This window comes from Manacus candei, unplaced genomic scaffold (genome assembly GCF_025592945.1).
Source record: "Manacus candei isolate 608988 ecotype Guabito, Panama unplaced genomic scaffold, ASM2559294v1 h1tg000124l, whole genome shotgun sequence".
Taxonomy (NCBI): domain Eukaryota; kingdom Metazoa; phylum Chordata; class Aves; order Passeriformes; family Pipridae; genus Manacus; species Manacus candei.
Window position 1 is genome coordinate 1,292,699 of NW_026138172.1, and position 17,669 is coordinate 1,310,367.

Genomic DNA, 17,669 nt, shown 5'->3' on the forward strand with positions numbered 1-17,669 from the left:
TTCCCTTTTTACTCTGTACCCAATTGTTGTTCCTCCTTCCCAAAACTTCTCCCCTTATTCACCATACTCTGGAAAGTTCTCCCAGCTCCCCTGTAAAAGGGGGAGCCATTTTAATAAAGTGGTTCACTCCCTTCCACCCTACACCCTGTGCTGGACCCTGAGTGAACTTCCCCGTGTCCCCAGCCAGGCTGTGTTAGTGGACTTCCAAAGACATTTCTTTCTCTGTCTAGATTCCCTAAAATGAGGTAGTTGGTGCAGTTCCTCCCCCTGTTTTGCATACATCTTCCTGGGCTCTCTTCCCATGTATTCCAGGACAGCAGCCACACCTTCTGACTCTTGCATGATCTGGAATTTCCACCCATGGGACTCTGGTGCCTGTATCAGCTCTTTCCTGGCTGTGGGCTCCTCAAGATTAGAATTCAGGATTAAAGTCAGGAGACTTACAAAAAAACAAACAAAAAAACCCACCACAGATCAGAAGCTTTTATTGACTGAAATTTCCCTGCTTCTTTCCTCAGCAGGAAAATAATTATGGCAACAAGAAAAAAAAAACCACAACAACAACAACAAAAAAAAGAAATAAAAAAGTGCTTCTGTTGCAAATTATTATTCTTGACTCTCTTTTTGACTCTTCTTATTTTGCAGAGTTTAAAATGGCAATATTTCCTTTTCCTGTTTTTTCTTTTCCCCCCTCAGAGACCAGCATCAGTCATTAGTTTCTTCTTTGATTTCTGAAAAAACTCCAAACAGATTCATAAGAAAATGTGATTTCACATAACACAAAATACTTTGGATTTTTCAAATGTCTCATATTTCAAAATTAGACACACATATACCCCCATACATGTCCAAAAATATTTAAGGCATATGACACCTTTCAACCATTTGAAAGTAGGGTAATCTTGTTTCAAAAAAAAAAAAAAAAAAAGGCCTGGAAATGGAAATCCAGACAGAAAACTCTCTCTTCTCTTCCCTTTTCCCCTCTTGTGCTGAGGAAGTTCTGCCTTGAAGAGAGGTGTTTATACCTCTGGAAATCTTAGAAATTGTCAGTCCTGTGCAGCCATTCAGCTCACAACAGATGTTGTCTGAGAGAGGACAGAACTTTGGCATCTATTTTACTGACTTCTAAGTCCCCGTTTCTATGAGCAGCTGAATGTAAGGACCAGGTACAGGATAACGGGACCAGCCTCGGATGGCAGACCAGAAAAAAGGAAGTTCCACTCCCATTCATGCCACAGTTTTCATCCTCCATTCAGAGGAGCTACTGCTGTCTTGGAATGCTTTCCTTTTCCCCCCAAAAAAATAATCAGCTGGCCTTTCAGTTACCAACAGTGGTGTCTCCTTTCTTGCTACACCACTCTACATCCTCTCTCCTTCAGTGAGTGGTGCCAACTCTGGCTCTGTTTGGTGGCTCTGGTTTGAGCTCTGGTCTGGTGTCACTCCCTTTTGCTTTCCAGCCTGTGACTTGGATCCCAGTGCTGTTCCATTGGGCACTTGGAGAAGAGATGGCTCTGTGAAGTTCTGTCCTTCTGCCGTGCTAAAAAATGGCATTTGGGAGTGCAGCTGATTTGAGAATTGAGCTCCCTGCATGCAGAAGTCACTCCAGAGGACAGCCTGATAGGCAGTGATGTCTGCAGAGGGAAAAGCAACAAAGGAAAGACAGAATAATGAAAATAACAGCAGCGTGTCTATGCTCAGTGCAAACAGCATTGCAGTCATGCTCTGGTGGTCACTGCAGTAGAGCAGACACCACATACAGATAAAGGATCACTTTGCTGTTTACACTGCAGTGGTTTTATCCAAAAGGCAGTTCTTAGGAGGAAAAATCTTTGAAGTTCATAGCATTGTTATAATGCAAAAAGAAATCATGATGTCACTCAGCACTGATCCTGAGAGTATGTAATGATTATTAGAGACACCCACTCCCCAATTTTTTTTCTCCACTCCTATTTTCCAAGAGGTTCCAACTCTGTCAAGCATAACCTGAATGTTTAATCTTCACTTTCATTTATAGAAGCTGGAAGCAGGAATGTACTGTTAAGTAATATCTATAATCCAGCTAAGCTGTTCACTTGCTTACTCGCTGAAGTAAGACTCACAGGTGTGTCTGCACTGACAGGCTAGTTCCCTGCCCACTGTACTTTGGGAACCTGGAACCTTTTTAGGAAGAAATTCTTCCCTGTGAGGGTAGTGAGGCAGGTTGCCCAGAGAAGCTGTGGCTGCCCCATCCCTGGAAGTGTCCAAGGCCAGGTTGGATGGGGCTCTGAGCAACCTGGGATAGTGGGAGGTGTCCCTGCCCATGGCAGAGGGTTGGAACTGGATGATCCTTAAGGTCCCTTCCTACCCAAACCATTCCATGATTCTGTGAAATTGGTCATAACAGTGGCAGGATCCCTTCCTTGAACAGAACAGCCATGCACTGCTGATTGTGCTCTGGACAGAGTAAGAGAATAGGAACTCTGTTCCTTCAACAATCTTTCAACTTTGTCAGCCTGCCCCTTTACACACCCCTTATGCTCACACAGTGTGCCCCAAAGAATGCAACACACACTTTGGCATCACGCTATAAAAATGTCAATTTGGTGCACTGGGGCACAGCCCTCTCATTACTTCTGGCACTTCAGACTGAAAAACCATTGAAAAGAATAATTATGCCTTGAAACCAGAGAGGGGAGACAGGCCAAGTGCAGTAGATAGCACAGGTGCTGCCAACCTGGCCTGGACAGTGTCAGCAGGAATAATGGGAACAAGAGCCAGCTTGCAGCCTGCTGTGAGTCAGACTCTGTGAGTCAGACTTCCCTCCCTGACAAGGTCCACAAGATTAGTACAAAAACAGCAGCAGCATCTGTGGTCTGAAACTATTCTCTTATGTGATAAGGCAAAACATGTAGTTTTTGGATTGTGAGCTTAATTCAACAAACCTGACAGTCCAAATAAACTAACTGCAATGGTTTATCATTTGATTATACTTGGGCTTGAATAACTTCAAAATACAAAGCCTGGACACAAGACAAGGAGACCAACAGTGCCAGTTTAACCTAGTTACTTTTTAGAAAATTATGCAGAAGTGCCTTAATCTGTTGCAAATTCAAACCAGAGGAAGAAAAAAAAGACTCTATATGCATACTCTGCTGGCTTCTGTCTCTCTCTTCTTTTCCACTACCCCAAGATATGAAACTTCAAACTGGTTTCTGCAGAAGCCCAACAGAGTGAGAAGCCTGTTTTTCTTTCTACCTCCAACTATTCCACTTGCTGTGGCACCTTTTCCATTCTGCACCCTTGATTCCCACCCACATATACCAAAGGCATGTTCACTTGCACAACAGTACACTCCTGCAAAAGTTAGTTCTTCAGTCCAGAGAAAAAGCACCGCACTACCTGACACATTCACATTTAATGCTCTTTCTGACAAGTGCAACCTGCATAGTAACTTTTGATTCAAATGAATGGGTCACTCAGCACTTCAAAAAAAAAACCAAGCATACAAGGAAATTAGAAAAAAAGATGGGCCCATATATATATATATATTTATTTGTGCATGCATGTGCACGTTTCTACTTTCTGTCACAGCCACCAGTGAAACCACTGAGTGTTTCAGGGTATGGTTTAGTTACTCCAGAGGTGCAGGATGACAAAATATTTCAGAAATGTACCTGAGTTTCCACTTGAGTGCTGTGGCATGAGCTGTCCCCCCATGTAGTTTTGTCCATAGCCTTGTGTGGCTCCATAGGTTACTGCTCCAGTGTTACCAGGTAAGGCCAGGAAAGCTGGATGGAGCTCAGGAGGTGTTGGAGGAGGGAGGTGGTCACTGGAGAGCAAATTGGTGGCCAGGTGATCTGGCAGTTGGCAGAACTGGGAGAGCTGGTGCTGCTGGGAATATTGGGACAGCTGGTAAATCCCCCCCTGGCTGCTGTACTGGCAGTACAGGGTCTCCAGGTTCCCTGCAGTCTCCAGCTGCTCAGGGTAAGGGCAGGAGGGCAGTGAACTCAAGCTGCAGAGAGCAAGGAGAGGCAATCCAGAGATTAAAGTAGGGTCAACAGCTACAGCAACCCATCCAGTAAACAACTGTGTTATTGCCAACCCTGATCTGACTCCAAGCCCTCCTCCCAGATGCCAGGACAAGGGCAACAGAAACCACTTGAGCCAAGTGGTTTCACAGCAGGATTCCTGACCAATGGGCATTAGTGGGGATTATCTTCCCACTCTCCAAAGCACATCCCAAAGTTTGAAACATCCTCTCTTTCACTTGACAGGTATGCAATTCTGGAAGCATTCTGACCAGAGGTATCACTTGTCTCACAGCAGGTGCCCTGTCCCACTATGCACATCATGCAGCTTTCCATGCTCCATTTAAAAGATACTGTCACTCCTGCACCTCACTTTTCACTTATGCTCCCACCTAATTCCTTGTCCCATGTCCCACATTCACCCTCGCAAGGCTTCTCCCAGGCTTTGCTTTTTTCATTCCCATTCTCATCTGTTCCTACCCTTGATTCTGGATGCTGTAAGTGAAGGCCTCCCTGGAGCCATTTTCCTGACTGGACAAGCAGCATTCACTGCTGGGAGTGCCCAGCCCCAGGGAACCAACAGGGCTGTGGGGGTTGAAGGCCAGGTTGGTGGCCCTGCGGATGGGAGGGGGGCTGGGAAGGCTCGGGAAGCCCTCCACGCTGCTGGAGCTGAAGCTGAGCTGCTGCGACACCTTCGTCTGAACTGCTTCACAAGATGCCACCAGTCCTGCCACCGAGGAGGCTGTGAATGAAAACAGAGACTGTCACACCGGGCTGCCACAGCAGGAATGAACAGGAGCAAGCAGAGGGAAGGAGGAGCAGAACAGAAAAGCAAGATGCCAGACATTCACCGGTGGGAATAAAAGTGAGCAAGTACCGGCATTGCTGTAGAGAAGCACAAGGAAGTACTAGCAAGCTCTCTGGAGCACAGGATGGTGTTTATTGGCTAAATAAAATTACCTTCATGATTTCAGCCTCTGCATATTATATTTATTCAGCTCTCAAGAAGGCAGCCAAGTGAAGCAAAGTACTTCCTGGAAAAAAGCCAGGAATTATCCCCCAGTCATCTTCCATCACTACTGTCCTCTGGGAGGAGTGTGCTGCACTCAATTCAGAAGATTACCCTTTTGAAAAATTTAACTGTGGTTTGAAAGAAACAAAAACGTGCACATCCACATCCACAGTCATTGTTTTGACCATATTTTCTCTCGGATGAGTCATGTCAGAAACAAAAATTAAAAGAGCAGAGACGTCAGCTGAAGATCTTTTGGAAAAAGAAGCTGGAACACAGAAAAAGAAACCAACACCTTTTGGTTCCTAGAATCTTGTTTGGTGACCTCTCTCTTCGGTCACTGCTAGAAAATGAGAGAGGAAGAGTTTCTTACAGAAGAGCCTCTGTGGAAACAGGACAATAGAGGACATTAAAGGTCACAAAGGACATTATGTCACATCACATATGCTGGTGATCCAGAGTAACAACTATACACAGAAGTTCAAGGAGCTTGCACTTGGGGCAAGAGAACAAGATTTTCTTTCATTATGGCAATTAGCAAATGATTTCTCTCTTCACAAGTGTAACCATTAAGTGTGCACGACAAGTTTAAATGATTTTTTGAGTCTAGCTGGGCTGAACCAGCCGACTGTTCAGGTAAAGCTGGTTTATTCCCACTCACAGGAAAGCTTTAGGGAGAGTTTACAGTTGTACTTCACCCTTGCAGGCATACAGGGTAACATCAAATGCACTCCACCAGGTACAAATCAAAGGCCTCAAGCATAAAACCTAAAGATGCCACAGTAAGCATTAGCAACCTTTGGAGAATTTTGGAATGCAAGCCCAGAGAGCTGATGAGGAGACTCCAACACCTCATAGCACCGTTTCTCAGATTCCCCATCACACTGTGCATTTCTGTCTCTCTTATTGCATCTTCCCACATGCAGTTTTTTCCAACTCTCTGCAACCATGGAGAGAGGGAATCATGATGTTTCAATGAAAACTTTTCAAGTTTCAATAACCTCGATTTTGGGCTCATTTAGAAAACCAGAGCAAGAGCTAGGATGGCACCTCTCAAGCATTCACATGCCCATGCAATTCTCAGTGGTTTATTTTTTCTGTTTGAACATTCTATTTATCCATGTCAGGCAGCATCTATGATATACCTGTCCCACTCCCAGGGTTTGACGTAGCACAGATCTACTCCCACACAACAAAGCACAAGAAAGCAAATACTTAGTGTCCTCAAAATCAAAATGGCTTAGCCAGAAATGAAACTGAGGATCTCTCCCAATTTTTTTTTAAAACCTTCATTTGCACAGGTTCTCCTAACCATCGTGTCCCAGAATGTTCACACAAACATTACGAAACACACCTACCTGAAAACCGGTCTACATCCAGGTAAAGTTTCAGTTCAGTAAGGACATTAGGGTGAGCTGTTCTGCAGATGGCACTAGTTTTCCTCAGGATGAATACAAGCAGCCCAGGAAGTCACTTCTAATCCCACTTTCACACCTACTAAAAATTAAGTTGTTTTTTTTTGAAACATTTGCAATACTCAGTGTAGATAATCTTTGTGGGTCATGGCAATAGGACCCCCAGGCAAAGAGATTGTGAAGGGACACCCGTGGCCTCCAAAGAGCTGCTTGAGCCTTTTCTCAAGACTCTTCTGCTTCTCAGTCCTTTCAAAGACAGATGCTGAAATTGTGCCTTCTGAATAAAGTCACAAATGCAGTGGGAATAAACAATTCCCAGAGAAGCAATATCTGCTAAATCTGACATATTTACAGAAGATTCCAGAATTGTTTGATGGAGAATTCTGATCACTGGCTGGATATAATACCTACATTTTACTATTCTGTTGCTTTTCCTGACACCGATACAGAGATAAATAACCTCAGAAGGCTTTCCAGTGAACACGGGAATGTAACAGCAGGATTTTTGTTTATCACTTCCATTATTTCTGGATTTTCAGTCCATGAGACAACCTTGGGAATTTTTGGAGAGCAATTTAATAATTTGTAGCTTCAGATCTCTGAACCAGCCCTGGTTAAGACATGTGCCTTAACTCAAGAATGTCTGTTCTAAGTCTCCAGCTACACAGCTGCCTTACCCCTACTATAGCTGCGTCCTCAACATCCTGGTAGAGTTCAGAGATCCATTCTTTAGTGCAAACAGCTTCCAATGAGTGGGATAGTCTTAAAGTAACAGAAATGGATGTGTGTTTTCCTGTCGGGATGACTGGGATGTCTGTCTTTCACAAGTCAAAGGAGACTGAGGCCTGTCCTAGAGAAGTATCCATGAACTTACAGCAGGGCCTGGTTTCACAAGCCTGTGTCACACACTGATGTCACAAACAGTTTCTCTTAATGCTGAGTAATTACAGCCTTTACTGGGACATTAAGGGCCATCACAAAGCTTTTCACAGACTCGTCCTGTTCTTGAAATTACAAGAGAACATATTTGTCGTGCAAATGACATCTTGAAAGTAGGAAAAAAATATTAATCAAACTTAGGAGCAATGGCCTCTTCATTTAATTGGAGTGATGGTCAATGAACCAGTTCAGTTTCTAACTGCATTGCTTCGAGAAGCCTGTCAGTCTGATCCTCTTCTGGATTTTCAGTAGGCCAGAACCTACCACTTCTTCAAAAGATATGATTCCTGCTTGCCATGTCAGCTACACATCATCAGCTTTAAAGTAATTTGTTCACAAGCCAGAATCCTGTGAGTGAAAGCATTAGAGCCTGCCATTTATTTATTCTTCTCTGACAGATCATATCCAGCTTCATCCAATTGCTCTCAAGACTTCCACGACCATTCCACACCTCTGAGAGTTCTCTGCACAGACTGGGCTCCTGACAGGTGTCCTCACAATACAGCCACACGAAACAAAGGATTTCCAGTGGGGCAGAAAAATCTCCTCCCACAAACCAGAGGAACTTTTCTTTCTGAAGGGTTAACTCAAAAAAAATCATAAGCCAGTGCTTTAAGTCAGTGAATCACAGATATGTTTATATCAGTAAGGACTCTCAGGAAAACAAGAAAAACTTCAAAGAACTGCCAGTGTCAAAAAATCTATTAATCTCAAGCATGCTGTCCAGCAAAAGTAGTAAAAAAACAATTCTAAGACCAAAGCAAGCTCAAAATGGAAGTTTTGAGGCACAAAAGGCTCTCATAGCAAGCAGTGTGCCCAATACCCAAATCAGAAGCCTTAACTGCCATCAAGGTAAGATACGTCTCAAATACAACTCGCTGACATTTTTAATCAGCTTGTCTGGCAAACTGGAAAAAACACTGGGACATTAAAAAAAAAAAAAAAAGAACCCACAAACCAACAGTCAGAAGTACTGGCCAGAGCAAGGAAAAACAGTGGAAAAGGCAGCACTGAACACTCTCCAAAGGTCTTGGGTAACAGATTATACTGTCCTCATCATTTTCTTGTCCTGTTGAAAGTGGTTAAATACACTGGTACCAAGGAAAGCACCTGAACTGCCACTCCAGCAGGCCACAATCTATGGGCACAACTGCACCACAATGCACAGGCCACAAATTATTTTGCTGAAATCTAACATTACTAAGCAATTGGTTTTGCCTTGTAAACTGATAACTTTTTTTTTCTGATTTGTTTCCTCTTTTATTTTGCTTCAGCTAGTTTGGATTTTTATCCTATTCAAGTTTTGCCTCCTTCATGTTCTGAGATATTCTAATAAAGCTAACAGGTGGACCCCTGGATGGCTCTGTTTCTTGGCAAGGTTTTTTTTATGAACAAATTCAGGTCACGTTGTCTTTCATTTTCCCTGTTTCAGTTTTTGCTTTCTTAAAGAGAAAAGTCTGCCTATGCAATGCTAGATAACAGGCAAACAAACAAAAAGCAAATTTTATTGTTTTATTCCCCATAGCTGTGTTACCCTGCATGTAGTTAAGGCAAAACTTCAACTGCAGCTTTCCATGCCATTGTGACCTGCAGATCTCCCTTCTATGAGGACTCTACACCAAGTATCAGTCTTCTCCCTCAAAGAGTGCACCAACTTAGGTCTCTACTCTGCCCAGGCACCAGTTCTCCCAGGCACCAGTTCTCCCATGACTTGTAGGAATGTAATTTTTAAGACTTCTACCTTCCCTGTGATTAGAGCTGAACAAATCTGGAGGGCAGGGTGGGTTTCATAAATAAAGAGAGCAGCACGTGGCTCATCACACAGACCTTACTCCTCCCTTCCCTCAGGCAACCGGGTCCAAAACCACTCACCAAACCTCACAGTTCGTGTGCACTAGCAAAGCAAGCCTCTTTTCTGAACAGTGACTTAGAAAAGGTACTTTTTTTAATCCCCTCAAACAGATCTGTATCTGGAAACTATTCACCAGCCCTTAGCTGACACAAATAGATTTCATTACTTCTTGCCCAGCCTGATTTAAAGAGAACAAGGGGAGGCTTGTTCCCTCACACAGATCTAGTGGAATGAAGTAAACTCTCGTTTTCACACATCCCTATCACTGAAGACTCAGACAAGCAGAGGAAGCCTGTGTTTCCTAAAAGCTGGATGCACACACAGCAAATGCAACAGGAGGCAGTCAGCAGCAAGCTGAAAGGATTCCTGCAGTAAAAACCCAGCTCTCTTTATCACTCATTTTCCACATACCCATTTCACCCTCAGGGACATTCACTTGCCCTTTTTCTTCCTTACACACTGCACCAAGAACTCAGATGGGACCCTTCCCTCCTATCAGAAGGCTTGCTTGTCTTTTCCACATGGAGAATTGCATCCCAGCATGCAGACTCCCCAGAAAGAAATGGCTCATTGGAAACAGAGGACAAGATCACATCCCTGAATGAAACTTCTATTTCTCTAACAGAGGAAATGGATTCAAACTAAAAGTTCAGAGTAGATATCAGGAAGAAATTCTTTGCTGTGAGGGTGGGGAGGCCCTGGCACAGGTTGCCCAGAGAAGCTGTGACTGTCCCATCCCTGGAAGTGTCCAAGGCCAGGTTGGATGGGGCTCTGAGCAACCTGGTCTAGTGGAAGGTGTCCCTGCTCATGGCAGTGGGTTGGAACTGGATGATCTTTAAGGTCCCTTCCAACCCAAACCATTCTATGATTCTGTTATATTCTCTCTTGACTAAATAGCACATCTGCAGATGTATTTTAGGAACCAGCAGAGGTTCCTACAGCATAGAAATCTGAGGATAATTGGTTTGCTTCCTTTAAATGAATTATTTTGCAAAACCTTAGTCTTTATCTAATTAAATACAGGGCTCAACAGATGACACTGCTTCAGCACTCTGGGAAGCAGTGAATTATTCAAACACTTTGACCATATTTACCCTGCTGTAAAGAGTGGAAAAACCAGAACTAACTGAATTACAGTCCTATTGTTTAAATAGGTCATAGGATTGACTAAAGTAGCCCTTGCCTTGAGAGGATGACAGGCAAATTTAAGTGACAGAAATACTAAATTAGGTTATCAAGAAAGTATCTCAATTACGTACTTTTAGCACACATAAGTCTAAAGCTTACTGATACAATCTTACAGGTGCTTTCTACAGTGCCAAAGTACTTTTAAGGTATCAGCACTGTTAAAAAAAACTGAGTCACTATTAGAAAATGAGTTGCAAGAACTGGCCTTAATACTGATAACTAAATACTGGTACATTTAGAATAAGATGAGGGAGCAGAAATTCCAATGAATGAATTACAGTGGGAAGCAGGAAAATGCACACAGTAGTACCATATGTCAGCACATATATTGCTTGGGACACCCCTCCCAAGGAAGTGATGAAGTCCTCATCACTTTGGAAATCTTTTCAAATTGTGCCAACCTGGAAATGTAATCATACATAGGAAACGCTTTAGGGAGCATTCCTGACTCCAGGGAATGCTCTGGTACTCCACACACGAATAAACAATTGAACAAACTCTCTCTTTAGCTGCCATCAACCTTTAAGCACAGCACAGGTAGAACCCTGGTCGAACAGCACACCCCACTGACCTGCAGCTCCACTGCAGCTGAGAGTAAATTCAGCGTCAGCTCTGGAACTCAACTATTGTCTCCCTCCCTCGAGGTCTTGCACACAATGGAAAATTGCACTTCTTGGGGAAGCCAAGGAACCCTCTTGAGCATTTAAAGGTATGGAGTACCTGAGGGAGCCTCTACAACACCAACAGTTTGTACAGTGCACCTTCCTCACACACCTCACTTGACTCGGGTTGCAGCCAGAATGGTTCCATCTAAACCAGGGTATGGGATGTGTGTATTTGCCACGAAGACCATCATAACCAGAGTAATACTTTCATCATCACTTAGAGCAGCAGGACCAGTGTCAAACAGCTATTATGGAAGAATGCCCCTATCACTTATCCTTATGAAGTCATATTCAGAATTCCTTGCTGGCTTGGGCTAGGACGTGAACAAGGACTGCAAATTTGGCTCCAGCATCAGCACAGAAGCACCACGGTGCTGGTACATAGCTGGTACAGACTCAATTAGCAGAGAGCTGCTATACCTACAATCATAGAAAAGTCTGGGTTGGAAGGGACCTTAAAGACCATCCAGTTCCAACCCACTGCCATGGGTAGGGACACCTTCCACTAGCCCAGGTTACTCCAACCCTCATCCAGCCTGTCCTTGAACACTTCCAGGGATGGGGCAGCCACAGCTTCTCTGGGCAATCTGTGCCAGGGCCTCCCCACCCTCACAGGGAATAATTTCTTCATAATATCTAACCTAAATTTTTCCTCTTTCAGTTTGAAGCCATTCTCCCTCATCCTGTCACTGATGAAAAGTCCCTCTCCAGCTTCCCTGTAGCCCCTTCAGATACTGGAAGGTGCTGTGAGGTCTCCACACAACTTTCTCTTCTCCAGGTTGATCAATCCCAACTTGACCTGGTGTCACATTTTGCACTGATGGTGTGGGGCACTCACATGACCTTCCCTGAAGTGTCTGTGAACATCCCAGCTCCAGCAGCAAATGCTGTAGTTATGGAAAACACTTGTGCTGGTCGGGGTCTCACCTGAGGCAGAGGAGAGTGGTGCAGGCTGTGCTCTGAGCAGGCTGGAGCAGTTCCCAGCTGCAGTGTTTCCTCCCAGCACGGCAGATTGGTCACGAGCAACATCAGGCAACAGAGGCACAGGCAGAGGAGGTGCCCTGGAGGCAGCAAAAAGGGTTGTGAGGATGAACCAGAAGACAAGGCAGGGCATTGTGACCAAATACACACCCTTCTACCCTACAATGGGCAGATCCTACATCCCTAGCAGGTGGAAAAAGAAAGCAGTGGCTGATTTAGGTGTGCAAGGAATGCTGTCTTGACAGTATTTGGGGAAGCAGCCCCAAGTCCCCAGGGTAGGACAGGCAGCAGGGACAGTGCAATGAAATAAGTCAGGTGGTCTCCAATATTTAACTTAATTTTTCCTCTTTGCATTCTGTTTTCTCACTCCAGATTGCCACAAATATATCCCTGTGGAAACTAATTTCTTCCCTCACACATTCACTCACTACCCCTTGAAAGACCATCCATCCTCTCACATACTCCCTTCCCCCCCCAGTAAATGTCCCCTGCTCACCTATGGAAGGTGCTACCTTATATTTATTCAAAGAAGCCCATGACTTTGTAAGACTGATCCAAGCAAGCAGCACTTCCATCACCAAGTGAAAATCCATGGAAATGGAAAGCAATGGTGGGTTCCTGACCATTCACAAAAACATAAAATGAAGGGGTGATCCATAGACCTTTCTGTCTTATCCCTTGTTCTCCACATGACTCCACAGCAATCTCAACAGATTTATTTCAAACCCTCTTTTAAGAGGGTCCCCTACAATTTGCCAAGAAATCTGACGAGCTCCCGAGGTCCAACTCAATTGTCAGCTCTCCACAGTTTAAATGTAAAGGGGGAATGGCAAGGGAAAACATTTAATTCATTAGGTATCTGTTGTGGAAAGATGAGAAAACAGAGTAGGTCCCCCACCCATAATCATCTGACAGAGGTGACGATGTTGGATGTTTTCTGTTGCCTTTCGCTTTCAGCCTCTCCGATTTCCGCCACTTTGCCCTGCGATTCTGGAACCAGACCTGATGAATGGAAAGAAGGGATGCATTCAGGAAGGAAAACATCTCCACATGGGGACACTGGCAACAAATCAGCAGTGACTGCTTCCACATGTCACCAGGTGAGCCCAGAAACCTTTCTTTGACAGAAAGGAACCTCAAGAAACCTTTCTTCCAAAGAACCTGCATAATTCGTTGCAAACAGAGAAATAATAGCAGAAAGACACCCCCAAACACCAATTTCCTTTGTTGCCCACGATTTTCAAGACAAAAGAAATTAACTCTGATCTCCTTAGCCTCATTTATCCACCCAATGTATGATTCATCTTAGGAAATGGGAAGATATGCAACCCCAGACTCCATGGCCATTTTGGGTAGGGTTGAGCAGTGTCCATCCCTGTGAGCTCTCTTCCTTGTCACCAGTGGCAGGTGTAGTCATCACCTCCTCCCTGCCCCAGTCCCTGTCCATCCCTTTTCTGCACAGAACCCACTGTCCCCATGCAGGCATTACCAGGATTCGCTGGGGTGTCACACCAATCACAGCTGCAATCTCCCTCCTCTTCTCATTGTCGGGATAGTGGTCTTCATGGAACACCTTCTCCAACTCTTCTAGCTGCTCTAGAAACCATGCATTGTTCAAAAAGAGAGAGAGAGATGGGGAGTATGTGATAAACAAGAAAAAAAACCAAAAAAACTGCAGAGGGAAGCAGGAAAAAACCAGAACATTTTTATTATATTTAGAAACACATGAACAACATAAAAGATTTTTTTTTTAAAAGTAAACCACAAAAATAAACAAAACTCTTCTTTTGCAGTAAAAACAAAAGAGCATTGCTAGCAATGCTTCAAACGTAAGACACTTTATTTGAAGATCTTCTCTATTTGAAGATCCTCACACACCTGAGGGTGTGGAATGCAGTGCAGCACCACTTAGGGCAGCTCAGCACCTCCATGGGCCTTCAGCATGGGGAAAGGAACACCAGTGCCCCTGGCACTCCAAGTGTCCCTGTTTGCCAGTGGGTGCCCCAGTATCTACCTGCATTGTAGGAGGTGCGGGACTTCTTCCTGGCCGGTGGTAGGATGTGTGGATTCTCAAGTAAGGCTTTTTTCCCCTTTCCCCCTTTTTTCTCCTCCTTGGTTGCATCATGGCTACTTCTGGATTCCAAGACTGAAGACACCTTGTAGGATTGCTGGGCTGCAGCACATTTGGATGACTGGCAAGTAGCTGGGCCACCCTCATCCTGCCTGCAGGGAGCTCCAGGGATTCCACTCGGTGCTTTCTCGGTGCACATTCCACTTCTGTTGGTACTTTTTTTCTTCTTTGCCTCCTTTTCAGTCCCATCAAGGCAATGACTCTCACGGTGTTCAGGGGACCCTGACTGACCTGTGGGCTCCTGTGCCAATCCAACTACAGCAAGTGGGGACACGGCCTTCACGTCACTGCGGGAATTGGAAGGCTGCCCACACACCAAGGCAGAATCCAGCTGGCTGTCAAGGATCACGGAGTCTTGGGAAGCTGACCCAGCTGCCTGCAGGGTGCTGTCTCTTCCATCTTCTTCCACTTTCTTTACAGGGCTAATCCTGTCTTCTGTTCTCGAGGTATCCTCGGGTTCTTCTTGTGTAGCTGTGCTTTGGAACGCAGAGAGCACACTGCTCCCTGTGCCGTGGCCACCAACAGCATCAGCATCCTCCACAAAGTGCTCCTTACACTGCAACGTGTCCTCTTCCTCATCCTGGCACTCTACAAGGAAAAAATGGGAAAAAAAACCCACCCCAAAACCAACCCATACCCCACCCCACATGCACTGTGCCTGGATAGCACAAGGAAAAGGTACGCCTGGATCAGGAGTTTCAGTTAATGGAAGAAGGAAAACACCACACAATGAAACCCAACAGTGACAAGAATTGGAGAGTTCAAAATAAAAACTGTCACCAGGACAGAGCCTGCCAGGGAAGCAAGAGCAAAGAAACTGATATGGTCAACAGGGAGACAGTCAGACAGTCAAACCTCTGTGATTGAGAGCGAACATGTCTGCAAAAACATTACCAACTGTAAACTACAGGGAGAGGTAATTCCAAGCACAGAGAATAAAGGGAAGGTTGCATATTACAAATACAGTAGTGGGAAAACAGCACTGGGGATAGCAAAGGTCTCTGGAATAATGGACAGAATAAAAAGTAATGATTTATGAGCAAAAGAAAGACACAAGTGAAATTCTGGTCTATTGTGTCAACAGGGATTACCTGACAGATGTCAGATAATCTTTTATGCATTTCTGTCATACCAAAGCTGACCAAGCAAAAACCATTAATTGTATAAGCTTCTGATAACTGCCTTGAATTATTTTTCTGCAGCTTCAGCCATACTTATGAATAACAGACTTACAAGACAGCAAATTAAATAGCTGGATGAGGACAAAAACAGGCACAGAAGTGTGACCAAGTTTAACAAAAAGCACAAACTGTATTACAGTAAGGAAGACTAAATAGCAGAAGACAGGTCAGAGAGAACATAGTAAGAGAAATAATTAAAATAGGCAACATAATAATAAAGAAGTGTTATACTTTCCCAGTTGGCATCTACTTTTCCAAAAAACAATGTTCCAAAAACCTGCTGGTTGTCTTAGAATGTCTGAGTCTGTGTGATTCCTGCTAACTAAAATAAACAAATAAACAAACAAACAAATAAATGCTTAAGAATAGAAAGTAGAATAACAAACCCAAACCCATGTATCTGCCTCTGTCTGGAGAGGGGAAAGTTTGAGCAGCATTTCAGTTGTATGTGCTTACAGAGAAACTTCATAGTTTAATTTGGGGGAGGAAAAGGATCTAGAATAATTCACTTTCTAACACTTCACGCTGGTTTACTTTTGACATATGTTAGTGCAATGCCAAAATAAGGGATTTGCTTTCTGCCTCAATGTTTCTTTCTGAAACAACTGATAGTCAAGAAGGAGCCCCACAACATCAGTCAGATGGGAGAATCTTCATGGAAGTATGAGGGGATGCCAGGCTGCTCCAAGACTTTCTAATTTGCTTTTTACAGGATTAAGAGAACCAAATTAACTGCAGGGGAAAGAAACAGAAGCAGGAAGCTATGAAACTATAATAATTTGATCTTGTTAAGCAACAACAGTTTCCACTGCAATTGACATGAAATATTCTGATGAGGAGGGTCAAGAAACAGTGAGGCACAGTCTGGCTCTGTTCTGTATAATTCCTTTTTCCACCACCCTCCTTATTGCCTCTTAGCTCATCTCACTCATCATGTGAAAAAACCAGTATTTTCATGTGTCGTCCATTCTGTCACTCACCCAACACCTCAAATCAGCAATGGCATTTTCAGCTTAGTGCTTTGATTTGAGCAGGGGTTTTACTTGTTTCTGTGCAAACACCAGTATGTGTTTACACCACAAAATAAATTTCCAAGTCTTCTACCCGTTTTATATTACCTACAGAAAGATTCTTCCCAGAGAAAGTAAATCACTCTTATTTCTAAAATACGTAGCAAAGGCCTCACAACAACTTGAGACTGACAAGGAAGAGCTGCCGTAAAAATAGTTTGGAGAGAAAGACAGGCCTTCATGGTAACAAAGAGGGACTTATCAAACCACTCCTTTCTCCCATATGGCAAGAGACCAGAGTGAACATCACTTCGTCCCACTTTTAGATAAAGATAACCTTAAGCAGAAGAGATTTTAACTGACTGGGAACATCAGACATGTTCAGTGTGGAATACCTGATGTGCTGAAGGCACACGAGCAGGAAGCTGAGCCCTCTTTCCCTTCTCACAACCACCTCCTTAGACATTTCTCCGAGCAAGCCAACCACTTAACACTGTGACAGCAAGACTTCTGAGGGTTTTCTTGGGGCATTTGTTACAAAGCCACCTGAACGCACACACACGGAGAGATGCCAGAGGTCCATCCACACAAGGAGGAGGAAAACCGGACAGCGGGGCGAAGGTACAACAGAGAAACCCGGAGGCAGCGGGAGCCCCCTCGGCGCCACAGGAGAGGAAAGGCACCTGTCCCCAGCCCTCGCCCAGGTGCTTTCACAAGCCAAGGCACACGAGGGCCCCGCAGCCCTTCGTCCCCAAAGCCCGCCACGGAGCCCCAGGATGTGTCTGTGCGGGGTCAGGACGCCGCGGGGATGAGGGAAGCGGAGGGAATGTTGGCCGGAGTGCCCAGATAACATCCCAGAGGAGCCATTACCCTTCCCCTGGCGCCGCTCATTAAACTCATCGCCGGGTGCCTCCCTCCGGTCATTAACGCGAGCCGGCACTACCCTTACCCGTACCTTGTAAGAACCCTTATAACGACCCTTAAATTAACCCTCACAATAACCCTTACCCAGCCCTCCGGCGGCCCGCTCCTTGTCCTCTCCCTCCGCGCCCGCCCCGTCCATCCCGGCTCGGCGCTCCCGGCCTCGCCCAGCCCGGTCCCGTTAATGCCCCGCCCGGGGTCAGTCCTGCCCCGGCCCCGCCGCCTCATCAAGGGCACCTGGGACAGCGGGGGAGGCTGCCCGACCCCCGCACCCGCAGGGAACAGGGGCCCTGAGTCCCCGCTCGGCCTCGGCGGGGATGCTGTTCCCCCACGGAGGGTACGGGAATGCTTCAAGCTCGGCTCAGGA

At 45.0% G+C, this 17,669-nt stretch overlaps 1 protein-coding gene across 1 annotated transcript; it reads right to left on the reverse strand.

The window, feature by feature from the left end:
* Positions 1–963: 963 nt before the first annotated feature.
* LOC127462276 (homeobox protein NOBOX-like) lies at positions 964–17,468 on the reverse strand. Its single transcript, XM_051770756.1, has 8 exons — positions 17,390–17,468; positions 14,074–14,778; positions 13,549–13,655; positions 12,958–13,061; positions 12,006–12,139; positions 4,488–4,749; positions 3,654–3,991; positions 964–1,631 (listed from the first exon to the last, which is right to left on the reverse strand). Exons 1-8 carry the CDS (start codon positions 17,442–17,444, stop codon positions 1,360–1,362), a joined length of 1,977 nt encoding a protein of 658 aa, XP_051626716.1. The 5' UTR covers positions 17,445–17,468; the 3' UTR covers positions 964–1,359.
* Positions 17,469–17,669: the final 201 nt, after the last annotated feature.

Coding starts and splice junctions, on each gene's coding strand:
- LOC127462276 (XM_051770756.1), bottom strand. CDS start 17,444: ATGGACGGGGCGGGCGCGGAGGGAGAGGACAAGGAGCGGGCCGCCGGA. Junction 4,750..12,005: donor ACCACTCTCCTCTGCCTCAG/GTGAGACCCCGA, acceptor TTTCATTCACAG/CCTCCTCGGTGGCAGGACTG. Junction 1,632..3,653: donor GCACTCAAGTGGAAACTCAG/GTACATTTCTGA, acceptor TTCCCTCTGCAG/ACATCACTGCCTATCAGGCT.